This window comes from Cladophialophora yegresii, assembly GCF_000585515.1.
Source record: "Cladophialophora yegresii CBS 114405 chromosome Unknown aczIN-supercont1.5, whole genome shotgun sequence".
Classification (NCBI taxonomy): Eukaryota; Fungi; Ascomycota; class Eurotiomycetes; order Chaetothyriales; family Herpotrichiellaceae; genus Cladophialophora; species Cladophialophora yegresii.
Window position 1 is genome coordinate 1271336 of NW_006913049.1, and position 15142 is coordinate 1286477.

At 53.9% G+C, this 15142-nt stretch overlaps 5 protein-coding genes across 5 annotated transcripts; 2 read left to right on the plus strand and 3 right to left on the minus strand.

The window, feature by feature from the left end:
- Positions 1-82: 82 nt before the first annotated feature.
- Positions 83-1855, minus strand: A1O7_07182 (uncharacterized protein; the record flags this gene model as incomplete). Its single annotated transcript, XM_007761182.1, has 1 exon — positions 83-1855. The coding sequence occupies one exon, from the start codon at positions 1853-1855 to the stop codon at positions 83-85; it is 1773 nt and encodes a 590-aa protein (XP_007759372.1).
- A 1486-nt stretch (positions 1856-3341) lies between these two features.
- On the plus strand, positions 3342-4259 carry A1O7_07183 (polyubiquitin; the record flags this gene model as incomplete). The annotated part of the gene is made up of 1 exon (XM_007761183.1): positions 3342-4259. The coding sequence occupies one exon, from the start codon at positions 3342-3344 to the stop codon at positions 4257-4259; it is 918 nt and encodes a 305-aa protein (XP_007759373.1).
- A 433-nt stretch (positions 4260-4692) lies between these two features.
- Positions 4693-7206, plus strand: A1O7_07184 (uncharacterized protein; the record flags this gene model as incomplete). The annotated part of the gene is made up of 2 exons (XM_007761184.1): positions 4693-5490; positions 5545-7206. The coding sequence occupies 2 exons, from the start codon at positions 4693-4695 to the stop codon at positions 7204-7206; spliced, it is 2460 nt and encodes an 819-aa protein (XP_007759374.1).
- A 548-nt stretch (positions 7207-7754) lies between these two features.
- A1O7_07185 (uncharacterized protein) lies at positions 7755-8795 on the minus strand (the record flags this gene model as incomplete). The annotated part of the gene is made up of 1 exon (XM_007761185.1): positions 7755-8795. One exon carries the CDS (start codon positions 8793-8795, stop codon positions 7755-7757), a length of 1041 nt encoding a protein of 346 aa, XP_007759375.1.
- A 2767-nt stretch (positions 8796-11562) lies between these two features.
- On the minus strand, positions 11563-15016 carry A1O7_07186 (uncharacterized protein; the record flags this gene model as incomplete). The annotated part of the gene is made up of 2 exons (XM_007761186.1): positions 11563-14739; positions 14792-15016. 2 exons carry the CDS (start codon positions 15014-15016, stop codon positions 11563-11565), a joined length of 3402 nt encoding a protein of 1133 aa, XP_007759376.1.
- Between the last annotated feature and the right edge of the window lie 126 nt (positions 15017-15142).

Sequence of the window (15142 nt, forward strand, 5' to 3'; positions counted from 1 at the left end):
TACAAACAGATTTTCATAGGACTAAACCACGAGGGCCATCTCTTCTCGATTCGAGAGCACGGTTCTCTCGATTACTGGCATATTAGGTGAAAATCGCCCTCTCAAATGCGGCAACGTCGCCACCAGCAACCATCACAGCCTTCTTCGCCGCTTCGCTCAGCTTCTTCCGCTTGTCTCTCGCCTCTTGCTCTCTTCTAGCCCTCGTCTTGGAACTGCCGCTGGGCGCCACATCGTTCAGCAGCTTCGACGCGTCTTTCGGCGTAAAATTGACGAAATCAATCACGGCGCCACCACCCGTCGCCGGTTTGGGTGCCTTTGGTGTCCGAGGAGGTCGCGATGATGATCTGGCCCGTTCCGTTGGGAAAGGTTCCTGTGCTGAGTTGTCTTTGATCGGCCCTGATTTGTGGATCGCTTTCCTGCGGTTCTGGCTGTAGTCAGTCACGCTCCGGTTTGGCGAACGCCGAGGATTGCGGCGCGGACTGATTGTTGCTGGTGATATTGGCGGCGAGGGTGAACGGGACGGTGACCTTCGTTGTTTGCGGGGAGTGGTGAATGGAGACAAGTCAGAAAACATCTGTGTTGGAGGTGGTGGAAGAGGCGGATATGAACACATGAAACTGGGTGCTGTTGTTGCTGCAGGGTATGGCACTGCAACACCAATGGGTGCGCAATTCGGTGGCAGATAATGCTGCGGCTCGTATAGTACTGCCTGACTCATCTGCTCCAGCTCAGGGGACAGTATTCCCAGTCCCGTCGCTGGCTTGTCGCTTCGTTGATGCAGAATTGGGTGAGGCATGCGCTGCGGAGTCGGAGCTGCTAGTGCAGGGTAAGTCTCCTCCGGTGCCAATGATGGGAGAGGCGGGTGAGCGGCAGCCAGCGTCGGCGGCCAAAAGACCGGCTGCGAAGATTGGATACTAAGACTGGTGTTCGAGGTATGGGTCCTTGCCGCTTGCGAGTGGATCGAACTGTTTGATGATGGCAGGCTCGCACTGATCGGAGATGGCATTGAGCTGAGCGCATGTGTGGTGAGACGATCCTGACAGTCGTGATTGAAACCATGGCCTTCCCGAGGCTTCCCATGTTGCGGACTGAGCAGCAGAGGGTCAATGGCGCCTGCTCCCGCATAGCCTGTCCCGCTATAGGTATCAACATACCCCGGAGTGAGACCGTTGACACCCTGATTATGCGCCATTATGGCAGCATTCATGTTGCGCGCCAGTTGCGCCTGTGTCCCTTGCTTTCCTGGGTTTGACTGCGCATGGAACTGACGATCATGAGGCATGCGCAAGTGGAAATCTTGGAGATCCTGCTGCCAATTGCTCGTGTCGGCATGGCCGGGCCGAGGTGAAATCGGTAGTTGCGCATACATTGGACTTGGGGATAGAGTGGTTTCGCGAGAGAACGGAAGCCGCACATATGTCGTTGGGTCATATCCACCAGCGGCAGGCGAGGTCACGAATCTCTTTGTCCGACTGGGAGAGGTGATCTCAAGTAGCGACATCGGTCCAAGCGCATGGTGAAAGTGATGATTGAGGTTGTTCATTGTTTGTGTGGGTTCTGCTCGCTTTGTGTCGAGTCTCCGAGTTTTCTCCACCGTCAATTTGGGAGGTTGCTGTCTTTGCTTCAAGCACCAGACTCCCTGTCGCCACGGTTGGGGCGAGTGTCCGCGCTTCGTTGCAGAGGTATCCAGCGTTGGCAGTTTGAATTCGTCCTGGTTGAAGGAATCGTTAAAGAGGTCTTGAAACTCGTCGAACGGAGTTTTGGTGTCCTCATCGCTACCGTCATGTTGGTACATATCTTCGTTGAAAAAGTCATCGAAGGAGCTTCCTTCATCGGCGACTGATGGGTAGAACATCTTCAAGCTTGATGTGGTCGGGTACGAACACGCAATTAGGTGAATCTGCTGGAGATGAGGTCAACATGAACAGACACTGTGAACAAGTAAGCTTGACCAAAGGGGCAGCAGCCAAGGATCAGATGTATGAATTCCATGGGGTAAAGTAAACAGATCTCCCATGTCGCCTAGGGACACAGCAACGCGGGCCAGATGATTCAGGAATGCCTTGAGCGGAATTCGTGATATCGTACTGGCCCGAGCGTCGCTGTTCGAATTTTGTAGAAAGATGACCCATAGACCACCACGGCACAGCTCTTGTTTTCCCGCTCCCTGTTGTCTTTTTGCAATGCAAATGATGCACCTTCTGCGACTGACTCCTTGACTGCTATCGTGTGCTTTTTGTGAACATCCTTTTCTCAATCATGGGGCCAAGCCTGCGAACACGTATATGCTCAATAACCCATAGTGAGAACTCCTACCTGACGTGCGTGTAGGTGCTACTTGACAAGACAGACATATGAGCTTCGGCTTAGTCGGATGACAACCATTGAGATAATTAGTGGCAGGTCTCGGTATTACTGTGGTATCAAGTACGGGCCAAGAGGACTCAGTACCAGCAACCAGACTTCCATTATGAACGAAAGCAGTGGCATTCTTCTTGTGCCAATGTCTTACTCCGTCTAAAGGCGTACGTTCAACTGCGAAAAAATGTGAACGGAAGCACGTAGAGCACACCGAGGCTGAGCCAGGAGAAGGGCTGAGTCATGTTGACAGGGCTGGTGCCACGCACGTCATCAGGCTGACTTTGTGGGGGAGGCAAACCGTCCCACTCCAAGGTTCCAGACCCAGATGCTGGCCGCTCAGCTTGTCACCAAAGCGAATTGCTCGGGTATGATTTTGATAACAGACGTGCAGAGCTGCAGAGAAATGAGGCTCCTTGCTGAGAGCCCCTCGCACCCTACAATGAGTGGGTACCGTGTAGAACTCTGCACCAACGTGGGGGCCTTGAGGGGAACGGGAAGGAGATGAGCGCCGTAGTCGGAGGGTAAGTGCTCACGTGGCCTACAAACACAGGCATTACCAGCGTCAGCAACCCGCACTTTCAGTCTGCGGGATTAAAAATATCGTCAGGCTAATTCAATTTTTCATTGAAGCGCGTGAAAAGCAAAAAGAATGAGAGGAATGACTGAATGAATAATGATTTTCTGGTGAAAGTCGGAGGCTTCCGCTGCCTTCTGGCTGATACTAGCGGGATGTGGCCACGAATTCTCATTGGTCCGGCCACTGCGGGCGCCACTTCAACTGCGCTTGCCACCCTGTCACTGCCTGCCTGCCGCCCTCGGACCATTAATCACTACTTAAGCAAGCCTTCTCAACCCGCACCTCTTCCTCTCCTTCTTACCACCACACCACCTTCAGAACCACCAAAGACTCAGAAGTCTTCGATCTTTCATCTCATTTTCAAGTCATACATCGATCACTACATCCTCTCACTACCGCCAGTATGCAAATCTTTGTCAAAACCCTCACTGGCAAGACCATCACTCTTGAGGTTGAGTCCAGCGACACAATCGACAATGTCAAGAGCAAGATTCAGGATAAGGAAGGCATCCCTCCTGATCAGCAGCGCCTCATCTTCGCTGGTAAACAGCTCGAAGATGGCCGCACCTTGAGCGACTACAACATTCAAAAAGAGTCAACCTTGCACCTGGTTCTCCGCCTTCGAGGTGGCATGCAAATTTTCGTCAAGACCCTCACCGGTAAAACCATCACTCTCGAGGTGGAGTCCAGTGACACCATCGACAATGTCAAGAGCAAGATTCAAGACAAGGAAGGCATCCCTCCTGATCAGCAGCGTCTTATCTTTGCGGGCAAGCAACTTGAGGATGGCCGCACCCTTTCCGACTACAACATCCAGAAGGAATCTACCCTCCACCTTGTCCTCCGTCTCCGTGGCGGTATGCAGATTTTCGTCAAGACCTTGACTGGCAAGACCATCACGCTCGAAGTCGAATCCTCAGATACGATCGACAACGTCAAGTCGAAGATCCAAGATAAGGAGGGCATCCCACCTGACCAACAACGATTGATCTTCGCTGGCAAGCAGCTTGAAGATGGCCGGACACTCTCAGACTACAATATTCAGAAGGAATCCACCCTCCATCTCGTGCTCAGACTTCGCGGTGGTATGCAGATCTTTGTCAAAACTCTGACCGGCAAGACGATTACATTGGAAGTCGAGAGCTCAGACACCATTGACAATGTCAAGTCGAAGATCCAGGATAAGGAGGGTATCCCACCTGACCAACAGAGACTGATCTTTGCCGGCAAGCAGCTTGAAGATGGCCGGACGCTATCCGACTACAACATTCAGAAAGAGAGCACCCTGCACTTGGTGCTCAGACTGCGTGGTGGTCAGTAAATGTTGGTGGCGGATCCTGAATTGATGAATAACGTGGCGTTTGACATGGCTGGCTATTGGGATTGGTGACACAAACAGGGCATTTCATGATAGGGCAGCGAAAGAGCATTGCTCACGTTGGCTTGAATGCCAAGCATGCGAGAAGTAGCATTAAGCAGAATATACACCTGACTTCCCCTTCTCAATTATTTTCTCTCGTAGAGTCCGCCTCGATACTTCTATATTCACAATGTCTGTTCGAAGCCTCGAGACGTTCTGTAGAACGAATCCAGTGACTTGCCACTGCACTGTTCCTGTGACGGTATCGAACTCTGCCTTTAGTGCTGCGTCGGCTTCCAGTATTGCTCAACCTTCCGTTATTTTCTCACTTGCCTCTATCTGTATTATACCACAGATTCCTTTATGCAAGACGTGAAGCCATGCGCTTACAATAATGCCAGACTATTTCTTTCACGTGGCTATTGAACTATTTACTGAGTCGTCGTTTAATCCCAGGCAGACTGAAGACCAGACTCCTCCGAGCGTGTTGCCTTTCTTCAAGGCGCTGAGACCTTTTCGAAGTACCCCAGGGCGACGTCAATCGAGGGACCATTCGTTCGACCAGAGAAGAGAAACACCTCAGAGTAGTGGTCGTATTCAGCCCCCGGCGAAGCCTGAACAACCGCACCTTGAGATCCCGCATTCTGATTCCAAAGACCACCGGTTGGATAACATTGTCCTCGAAGGCGCAGACATGTCGGCCAAATCTGAAGGCGGAGTGGCCATGGCTAAAGAGGAGAACATAATCGAAAAAGGCATTGGAAGTGCAATATCTGGACATCACATGAAGGGCAGGTTCGAGGCTTTACCACGTCACGACGGAGCGGAGGGCTGGGGTATTGTGCACCTCTACAGGGATTCTGAAGAGACGGCAGGATTGTACAAGGACTCGGCATACAGGTCTAGTGATCTCTGGAGCGATGGGGTGCGCACCTCAGCATCAGCGAAGCCTCATCCTCCTCCGAAGGATGAAGAGTGTACGACGCTCTGTATATTGGCCGTTCCCTCCTATATGACTCCTTCAGACTTCCTATCCTGGGTTGGTGAGAGCACAAGAAACGAAGTCAGCCACTTCAGGATGGTGCGGACGTCTAGAGCGAACCGATATATGGTTTTGATGAAATTCAAGAACGGGAAACGGGCAAGAGAGTGGCAATACGAGTGGAATGGAAAGGTCTTCAATAGCATGGAGGTGAGTACTTTAGTATGTAAGTCGATTATGAGCTGAAACTGACACTTGTCTTAGCCAGAAACATGCCATGTCGTCTTTCTCAGGTCCGTGGAACTGATTCAGACTTCATCACTGGAACAGAGCAGTGGACTGAGCTCACCTTCAACAAGCTATCCTCGCATGTCCGACGATCCTTTCATTCCAACCTCAACGACCACCAAACCTCTAGCTCCTCGGACGCCCTCTCTCGTTGAACTCCCCACTTGCCCTGTTTGCCTTGAGAGAATGGATGAAACTACCGGCTTACTGACAATACCCTGTCAACATGTCTTCCACTGTACATGTCTCGAGAAATGGAGTGGCGGTGGATGTCCTGTTTGTCGGTACACCCACGATGACTTCTCTTCACGGCTCACGCTGTCCAAGTCCAAGAGCAAGACCTCTGCTGGAGAATACGAAGCCTATGACGGACCGCTGGAGTGCGAAGTCTGTCATGCCGACACAAGCTTGTGGCAATGCTTGATATGCGGCAAAGTCGGTTGTGGCAGGTATGAAGGCAAACACGCCTATGCACATTTCGAAGAGACTGGCCACACATTCAGCATGGAACTGGAGAGCAAGAGAGTTTGGGATTACATTGGTGATGCTTACGTACATCGCATCATCCAAGACGCTGCGCAACCGGGTGAAAAGCTAGTTGAGCTACCAGGCCGACGGCGTGAACCCACTGCTCTTCAAGGGCAGGAGGATATTGAGATGGCCAAGTTGGACAACATTGCTTTGGAGTATACCCATCTGCTCACCAGTCAACTGGAAAGCCAAAGAACCTATTTCGAAGAGGTGGTGCAGCGAGCTGTTGACAAGGCGTCCGTTGCTATGAAGCAAGCTGAGCGTGCGGTGGAAGAGAGTCGATTAGCCACTGAGAGACTCCAGGCTCTCGAGAGCGAACATGACGTTGTTGCTAAAGGGCTTGTGCCAGACCTTGAGAAAGAAAAGGCACGTCTTGAAAAGCGCAGCACCAAGTTCGAGGAGATGGCCCGCAACATGAGCCAGAAGTTCCAAGAAGAACAAGCGATCTCAAGATCGCTGATGGAGCGTATGGAGCACCAACAAACCTTCCAGACGAAGGAGATCCAGACACTGAAGGAGACGATACAGCGACTGGAAGAAGAAAATGCCACCAAGGATCTCTTGATGGAAGGGCTGAGAGAGGAACATCGTGATGCCATGATGCAGATCTCTGCCCAGCGGAAGCTACAGGAGATGGTGGCGAAGGGGGAATTAGAACCAGAAGACCTTGAAGGTGCGGTCATAGAGGCTGGGCCAGCAGCGGTGAAGAAGACCATACCTGTGAGAGGACGGCGGAGGCCAGCCAATACGTCAAGCAACGGTCCTAGGCCATCAAGTCAGCCGGGTGCAAGCACCTCAACTGCACCACCACCTCCCTTCCGCGATGAGCTTGAAAAAGCAAACACTTCCCTTTTGAACACCATCTTCGGCTCTACTTCTCACGGCAAGGACTGGGATGACGACAAAGTCAAGGAGATCCTCAGCGGGTGCCGAGCCAAATTGATTGGTGAAGGGCTTCTTGTTCCATCCACTACCACGCCACCAGCTACGCAGATCGACACTGAAGGCAGTAGTGGTGCCGAGCTTGATGGTGAGCCGACTGGTGGAGGCAAGGCAATGGCCCCAGCAAGGAAGAAGAGAGGCGGCAAGAGAGCGGGCAGGAGGTGAACTGGAAGTGGCCAACATTCTGCTGAGTTTGTCGAGGATACCAGCTGGCGACGTGAAGGGGTAGTTGGGCACAGGGTGTTGTGATGCCTCACTTTATGAAATGTGACGATGGTTGGACACGCATTGATACCCTTGTTATGTAGCGTGAGTTGAGCTCGAGCTCGTTTCGGCCTTTCATACAGTGAGGCATACTCTGATCCTCACCCCAAGTGTACACCTGTACCCCGTACATTCGAGCTTTTCCTGTTGATCCTCGCCCTGGATTAGTACAATATCGTGACAATGTATGACGGCGTCCTTCCTGATCCATCCTGGCTGTCGCACCTGTTTTCGCCTCCATCTGAATGACACATCTGTCCTACCCACTGGCCACTCCAAAGCCTGCTCTGACTCAATCTGCCGAAAGGACCGACATCCTCCATTCACGTAGCAGGCACCTGTATACCGCCTGTGTATCCTTGATAACACAGCGGAGGACCTCAGATTCCGGAACCATGATTGCCACCCATTGTGGCTCTCATCCGGTCTATACCTAGGTACCTCCCCTATCACTCCAGTTTCTGAACCCCAAAGAAATAGTTCCCGAAGTCTTCACTCCCCGTCACGTTCCTCCAGCCCAGACCAGGGAGATACACCACGCCCTGCGTGACGAAATCCCCCCACCGCCCAGGCGCGCCGCCACTCTCAAAATACCCCCGCAATTCGCCCGGGTTGATGTATTTGTTCCAGTCGTGCGTGCCCCTGGGCACCACGCCAATCAGCGGCGCCTCCGCGATCAGCTTGGTGGTAAGGTACGCGATCGGGTGGCGCGAGATTGTGCTTCCCACAAGCCACCCGCCAGGCTTGAGATGGGGGATCGCGGTCTCGAGAAACGACGCGGGCGAGTCGATGTGCTCGAGCACTTCGAAGAGGGTGATGATATCGTATTGCCGGCGCCCCTCGGGAGCGGAAGGCGAAGACTCGGCGGCAGGGGGCCCGAGGTCTTCAATCGCACAATTCAGGTATTCGAGTTTGTCGGACCGCGAGAGGATCGGATCGGTGCGCGCGTGCGATCTCGCGACCGCGATCACGTCGGGCGTGGGGTCGATGGCCGTTACGTGCGCCGTAGAAGGGAGGCGGGCGGCCGAGGAGGCGAAGATGCCCCCTCCGCAGCCTATGTCGAGGTAGGTGTATTGGTAGTTTTGGTCTGGAGGCGGCGATCGCCGGAGACAGGCCTTGATAAAGTCGTGGCGGAGGGGGTTCATTAGGTGAAGGAGGCGCGAGGGGCCGTGAGGATCCCACCATGATGAGGCTAGGCGGGAGAAATGGGAGACTTCGGAGGCAGAGACGGAGGAGGAAGCGGACGACGACGACGATGACGACGATGGCGGATGACCTGGCGAGTCCGCGGTAGTAGTAGTGGTGGTGTGGTGTCGAGTCTGCTGCCGTAGCCAGGGTTGTCGTCTTTGGCACGTCGTCAAAGCCGGTCTCTGGGCTCTGGATGTCAGGTCTCTGGGCGATACGGCGCACCTTCGCAGCCCCGTCAGCGATATACTCTTGGCGATGAAGGAGGCATGTCGAGCGGCGCCTTGAAGGGCATGCGAGGCCATGAGCGGTCTCTTGACGAGGGGTCGGGCTGTTGCAGCTGCTCGGTTGTCACCTTGTCACCGTATCGTCTGCATACTGGTTGTGTCGTAGCTGCGCACTGCTCAAAACGCTCTGGCTGTCCCGCCGGCGTGTTCTGCTGTGTGTACGCTTAGAAATGCGAGTCGGGAGTTTTGAGATGAACATTTCGTCGATTGATACTCCGCAGCTAACGGAAGAACTTCGGTAGTGGAGTCGCGAGGCTTCACCCGGACGCCCCCGTCTGCTCTGCTTGCTGGATGTTCACAAGCACTCAGTCCGCTGAGCAGGAAAGCATGGATCATATTACTCCGTATTCTGTTCTTTTAACAACATCTACCTGACTTCGAAATCGTCGACCATCCGAAGGGAACGAAACCCCGATAACTGTATGCTCTCCCTATCCTCCTGTACCGAGGACCAAGTCGGAAAAAAGAGTTTCGACCCGTCCTTACTTTCATGACCTACAACAACGCACGCCTGACGCAATATCTCGTCCGCAGTTGGAACAGAGAGCTACACTCATAGCTCAAGATATTCTGTTTCTGGGAGATGTTGGGTGCCGGGGTCCGGGCCCAGTAAGGGGTCCTAAAGATCAATAATTCAAGAGCGGGTGACACTTCGGCGTTGGCTAAAGCAACAGGTTCATCGTGGACACTCGTCAGGGAGCAGGGTGGCTGCCTCGCTGCATCCTTCAAATTGCTGGCGCCATCCTGTTAGGTTGCACGAAGAAGAGTCATCAGGCTACCGGTCGGTAAGTGTACAGCATCTGTCCCGGCTCACCAAGGCACCTCAGATAAGGCTCAAGGCATGGGACGAAGCAGCCGAAGAAAGTGACTCTCGGCATAGAGATGTTTGCACCAGCATCATAAAAAAATCACGGCGCCATGCATATAGGTTCAGGAAGGTCGAGATGGCCTGCCTGCGTCAAGGATACGAGTTTGTTGTGCAGACGAGAAGCTAGAACAGGACGCAGCCTGACTGTGTACGAGTTCAACGCAGCCATCGAGTACAATCTCCAACGAGCAGTAGTTTTGTCGAATATCCGCCAATCGGGGTCGAGATCCGGACTCCTGGCCATTGGCTAATATCTCTCAGCATGCAGCTCCGCCAATTTCATCCTCGACACCACGAACCGTGCATCTACGTACACGAGAGCCAGCACCGAAAAGCTTTTGATGTGTCGACTCGGCACGGGTTATGTTGATTTGTTTCGATGGGAAGTTATACGTCACTATCTCCCGCTCGAACCCATGCTTTCATTTCGCAAGACCCTACCGACGCCGAAGGGGAAAGGCCATAAATACCAGTGATGCCAACCCGAACTGCAGTGTCGTTTTATCTTTCAAGCTCAATGCTTTTGACAGCCCACACAATGAACGATAGACACCCTCGATGCTCGTCTTGGTAAGCCCTTCTAACATGCCCATGAGAAGCTGCTTCCTTCTCTCGTATTCTTTGTCCATTCCGCGGCTCGGCCACTCTTGGCCTGCTTGGATACGAGAGCCCAGTCACGATCACGAACGGAAGCCGACCATGCAAGAAGCTGGCTGGGAAGATAAAGGGTCCATGTGTCCCACCCTCCTTGCGGTCATAAAACACACATACACACTCTCTCTCTCTCCCTCCCTTTCTCTCTTCCCACAGCATATTCGTCCTCCGCTTTCTATGCACATTTGAAATCCCCACCCGCGAGAAACCAGTGGCAACAGAGAACAATGGCCTGCCCCTCCTCCCAAACATACCAGGATTTCGGCTGCGGCGTGATCCGCTGCTGCGACTCGGTCAGCTGCGTCGTCAACGTCTCGGGCCCCTGCGTCTGTGCCGCCTATTTCGAATCCACCGACCACGGCGTGTCCAACTACTCCTTCATCGCCAACTGCGCGTACGACAGCGTGACGGGCACGTCGTTGGGCGCGGCATGCTTCTCCACGTTCGGCCCTCTCGCGCAGGAGCCTTATACGTGCTACTGTCGCCCGCGGACCAGCGGGGATGTTGGCAGCCTGGGCGATCAGGAGGATGGCAACTCGATCTTCCCCTGGAATGGTGGGTGTGGGTATTTCGGGGATTCCGATACATCCGCAGCGACGACACCGGCCCCTCCTGGGACTACGACTCCCGCGGACACGCCCACGCCGGCCTCTTCGACCGGCGGTTCGGCATCATCGAATCTGGCGGTACGGCAGGTCCCTACGTTTGAAGTGTGTCTCTTGGTCTTCGTTCTCGTGGCTGTTTGGAGACGAGTTGTGTGACTTAGGGAAGACGTGCTCGCAAGTTACAACCTCTTCGAACGTGTGGATATCCTGGAACAAATGCAGACTACGTCCTGTTGTGCACAGTTGAGTGAGAGAGGCTGAGAAACAAGTCCTTTTTCAAACCTTGGAAGGTGCTTTACTCAAGCTCCACTTGGCCAGCTACAGTACCGTGGGCGGGGCAATTCAATCGTATAATTAACCCACGGGTGGGTGACCCACGCCTACTCTGATTCCTAACGAGATGTATTTACGGTATGCTACTCAACGCTCTCATCAAGTATTCGAATTTTAACGTAGCCATGCATGCCCCCCATCTTGTTTACTACAACATAGTCGGGCAGTGGATGTTTCGAGGCCGGCAGCATTTACCAGCCGGGCACCTAATCAATCACGCCTCTAGGCTCGCGCAGACACCGTGATTCGAAGAACCGCAACAAAGAGTAAAAGAAATATCCCGAGATACATACATAGATATTTACGTAGATACGTAGATCAAAATCTATACTTCCTCTCTCACCCTCGGTAATGCGCTCCCTTGTGCCTGTGCATGACCAGGCCGACGCGCGTGGCCGTCGACGGTAGCATCCTCATCCCCCAGGACGGTCCTCTTCTCCTCACTCTTACTCTTTGTGAAACTCCTCGCCATGGTGAAGAAGCCCTGCCTCAACCCGAGGGCCCCACCTTCGCGTCTCCGGGCCTTCATGCCCTCGGTCTCCTCCTTCTCGAACCATCTCATCGCCCTCTTGACGTACTTCCACGCCTCCATGCCGCTGACGAAGACAAACACGCAGACGATCGCGGGCGCCCATTCCCAGCTGATGCCCTTGTGCTTGAACACACTGGTGTTCAGCCCGGGGATGTAGACTGCGGGGAACACGGACACGGCGCCCAGCACGACCGACCAGAAGAGGAACTGGTTCTCCCAGATGTCGCGGAAGAAGGGGAAGCTGTGGGTCGAGTGCGGGTCGATGCGGAACATGCTGCGCCGCATGGCCTTGAACTCCCACGCCGAGATGAGGATGAGCCACGTGAGTTCGGCAAAGACGGCGGCCCGGGCCCGGAACACCACGTCGCAGGAAGAATTGTAGCCGTGGTTGCAGTCGTGGCCGAGGCCGTCGGGGCCGGGGCCGTAGACGATGAACACAAACGTCATCAGGCAGCACGTGCCTTGGATGGTGCCGTAGACGAGCATGTCCGTAATAAGTTCCAGGGTGAAGACACCGCGTTTGTTGTCGTGGGGAGGCCGCTCCATCACGTCCGGAGAGGCCTTTTCTCTGCCGAGCCCGAAGGCTGGGAACGATGAGGTCAGCATGTTGATCCAGAGGATCTGGAGTGGCGAGAGTGGGAAGACGGAGAAGCCGGATCGGTCTTGGAAGCCCAGACCGCAAATGAGGAGGATGACCTCGCCGACGTTGGAGGTCAGCAAGTGGAGAACGAATCGTTGGATGTTGTCAAACATGCGGCGCCCCTCTTCCACGGCGTTGACGATGGATGCGAAGTTGTCGTCCGTGAGCACGATGTCCGAGGCGGATTTGGCAACATCGCTGCCGTTGAGGCCCATGGCTATGCCCACGTCGGCAAGTTTAAGAGACGGAGAGTCATTGACGCCGTCGCCCGTCATGGCTGCGAACTTGTTCCGGCGGTGCAGAGCTTCGATCATCCGGACTTTTGTCTCGGGTGCACAGCGGGCGACAACAAGGGGAAGAGTAGGCAGCGCGTCGATCTCTGCATCACTCATCTTGTCGAATTCGGTGGCGGTCTTGACGATTGCGGCCGCGACCTCGGGGGACAAAGTGCCCATGTTTCTGGGGATGATTCCGACTTCTTTTGCGATAGCCGTGGCTGTGGACGGGTGATCGCCTGTCAACATGGAGACGGTGATTCCAGCGGTCGTGCAAGCCTGGACCGCGGCCTTCGTCTCCAACCGTGGTGGATCGTAAAGGCCAGCGAGACCTAGCAAGCAAAGGTCTTTCTCGACTTCGGAGCGGTCGATCATATCGTCGGAGTGTTCTTTGATTTCCATGTCTGTGAATTTCCGAGCAATGGCCAGGACACGGAGACCTTGTTCGGCGAGGAAGGTCATTTGGTCGAGAATGCTTTCCTTGAGTGCTGGTGTCATCGTCTCTTCATGTCCACCTACGCCGACAGATGTGCAAAGATCGATGATCCTCTCAACTGCACCCTTGGTGAAGATGATCAAGTGCTCCTCGCCGGGCTTGCTGTAGACAACCGACATGCGCTTGATGGAGCTATCGAACGGATATTCCATCTTCTGCGACCAGCCGTGTTCGTCTTCGAGCGTCTTTTTGCCGTACTGGAAGCGGTGGGCGAAGACCTGTAGAGCGATTTCGGTCGGGTCACCGCCTGTCTTCCACTTCTCTTGTCCATCTTCGGTAATCTTGCGCACGGTGGCCAGGTTGCAAAGAGCGGCGGATTCGAGGAATGCTTGGAGCTCTGCGGTGACCTCGGGGCTTTCCTTGTCGGCTGTCGCTGCCAGAGTTTCCTCGGATGACTTTTCAGCGTCTTTGTGCATCTTCTCATTAGGCACATCGAAAGAGATACCCGCAGTGCTTCGTTTGCGGTCAAGGGCTTCTTCTCTGGCCACACGCTCGGCCTCGTGCTCCTGGCGTGACTTCGGCGCCTTGCCCAAGATGACGGTTCCTTCTGTCGGATCGGAGGCGTTGCTGGACTTCTCAATGCTGTAGATCCCGACTCCAGGGATCCAGGCCTTTCTAGTGACCATTTTGCCTTGTGTAAGGGTGCCAGTCTTGTCTGAGCAGATGTTGGTCACACCTCCAAGGGCTTCCAGCGCGCTGAGTTGCCGAACCACGACCTTGCGCTTACGCATTTGGGTCATACCAACCACCATCGTGATGGTCAAGACCGCAATCAAGGACTCTGGGATGATAGCAATACCGGTGGAAATGGCGTAGATGGCAACTTCGTTGGTGACGTTGAAGCGATTGACGCCAAAGACGATGATGGCGAGGATGAGCGCGCAGCCGAAGAGAATGTAGGCGAGCTTGCTGAGCTTGATCTGCAGGGGCGTACCGCCTGTGAGGCCCAAAAACTTGCGAACCCCATCGTAAGTGCGTAATGCACCACCCTTCACAGGCTGCATCCGACCATATTTCTTTCTCGACATTGATCGATTGGCCGGCCGGCGTTTACCCTGCATTGACGCGGCGATTCCTCCTATTGCGGTAGACATGCCAGTAAACACCACAATACCTCGGCCACGTCCTTTCGTGACGGTTGAGGACGAATATGCAATGTTCAATCGATCTCCCAGACCCAGATCTTCCTTGGCCGTACCGTGCTTCGCTTCGAATTCGACTTCTTTGGCAACTGGAAGGGCTTCACCTGTCAAGATGGCCTCGTCACATTCCAGGTTCATGACCTCAAACATTCTCAAATCCGCGGGCACTGTGTCGCCAGTCTTGATGGAGACGATGTCTCCAGGAACTACTTCTGCCGAGGGAATGGTCACCTCATTGCCGTCACGCATAACTGCTGCTGAAGGTGATGAGAGGGACCGGAGAGCGTCCATTTTCTTCTCGGCTTGGAATTCTTGGTAAAAGCCAATCAAAACATTGAGAACGATGACAGCAGTGATGACAGCGCCTTCGACGAAATCTTGCACACCGTACGAGAGTGCCATGGCGAGCACGAGAACCTAAGAAATTGTCAGCAAGCTTCAAGCCGAGACCTCCAGATCCGCAACATACCAGAATCATTGCATTCGATATTTGTTTCCCCAAGATGGAGTACCACGAGATCCCTCCATCTCCTTCGAGCCGGTTCGGGCCATATTTCTCCTGATAGCGCTGGACTTGAGCTCTGCTCAAGCCCGAATCGATATTTGTCTCGAGATGGCCGGAAATCTCATCTGGTGTAAGCAAGAATGGGTGCTTAGAATAGCTTTGCTCGGCCCTTGCATTCTTCTTGCCCATCGTGGGCGGACGACAGATGTTGTTCTCTGATGATTATCCGCAGATGTCTCGACAGTGACTGTGATATCCGTAATGGCAATTGGATAAAGTTATACTGGACCTATTTGCTTGGTGGATACCTGCCAC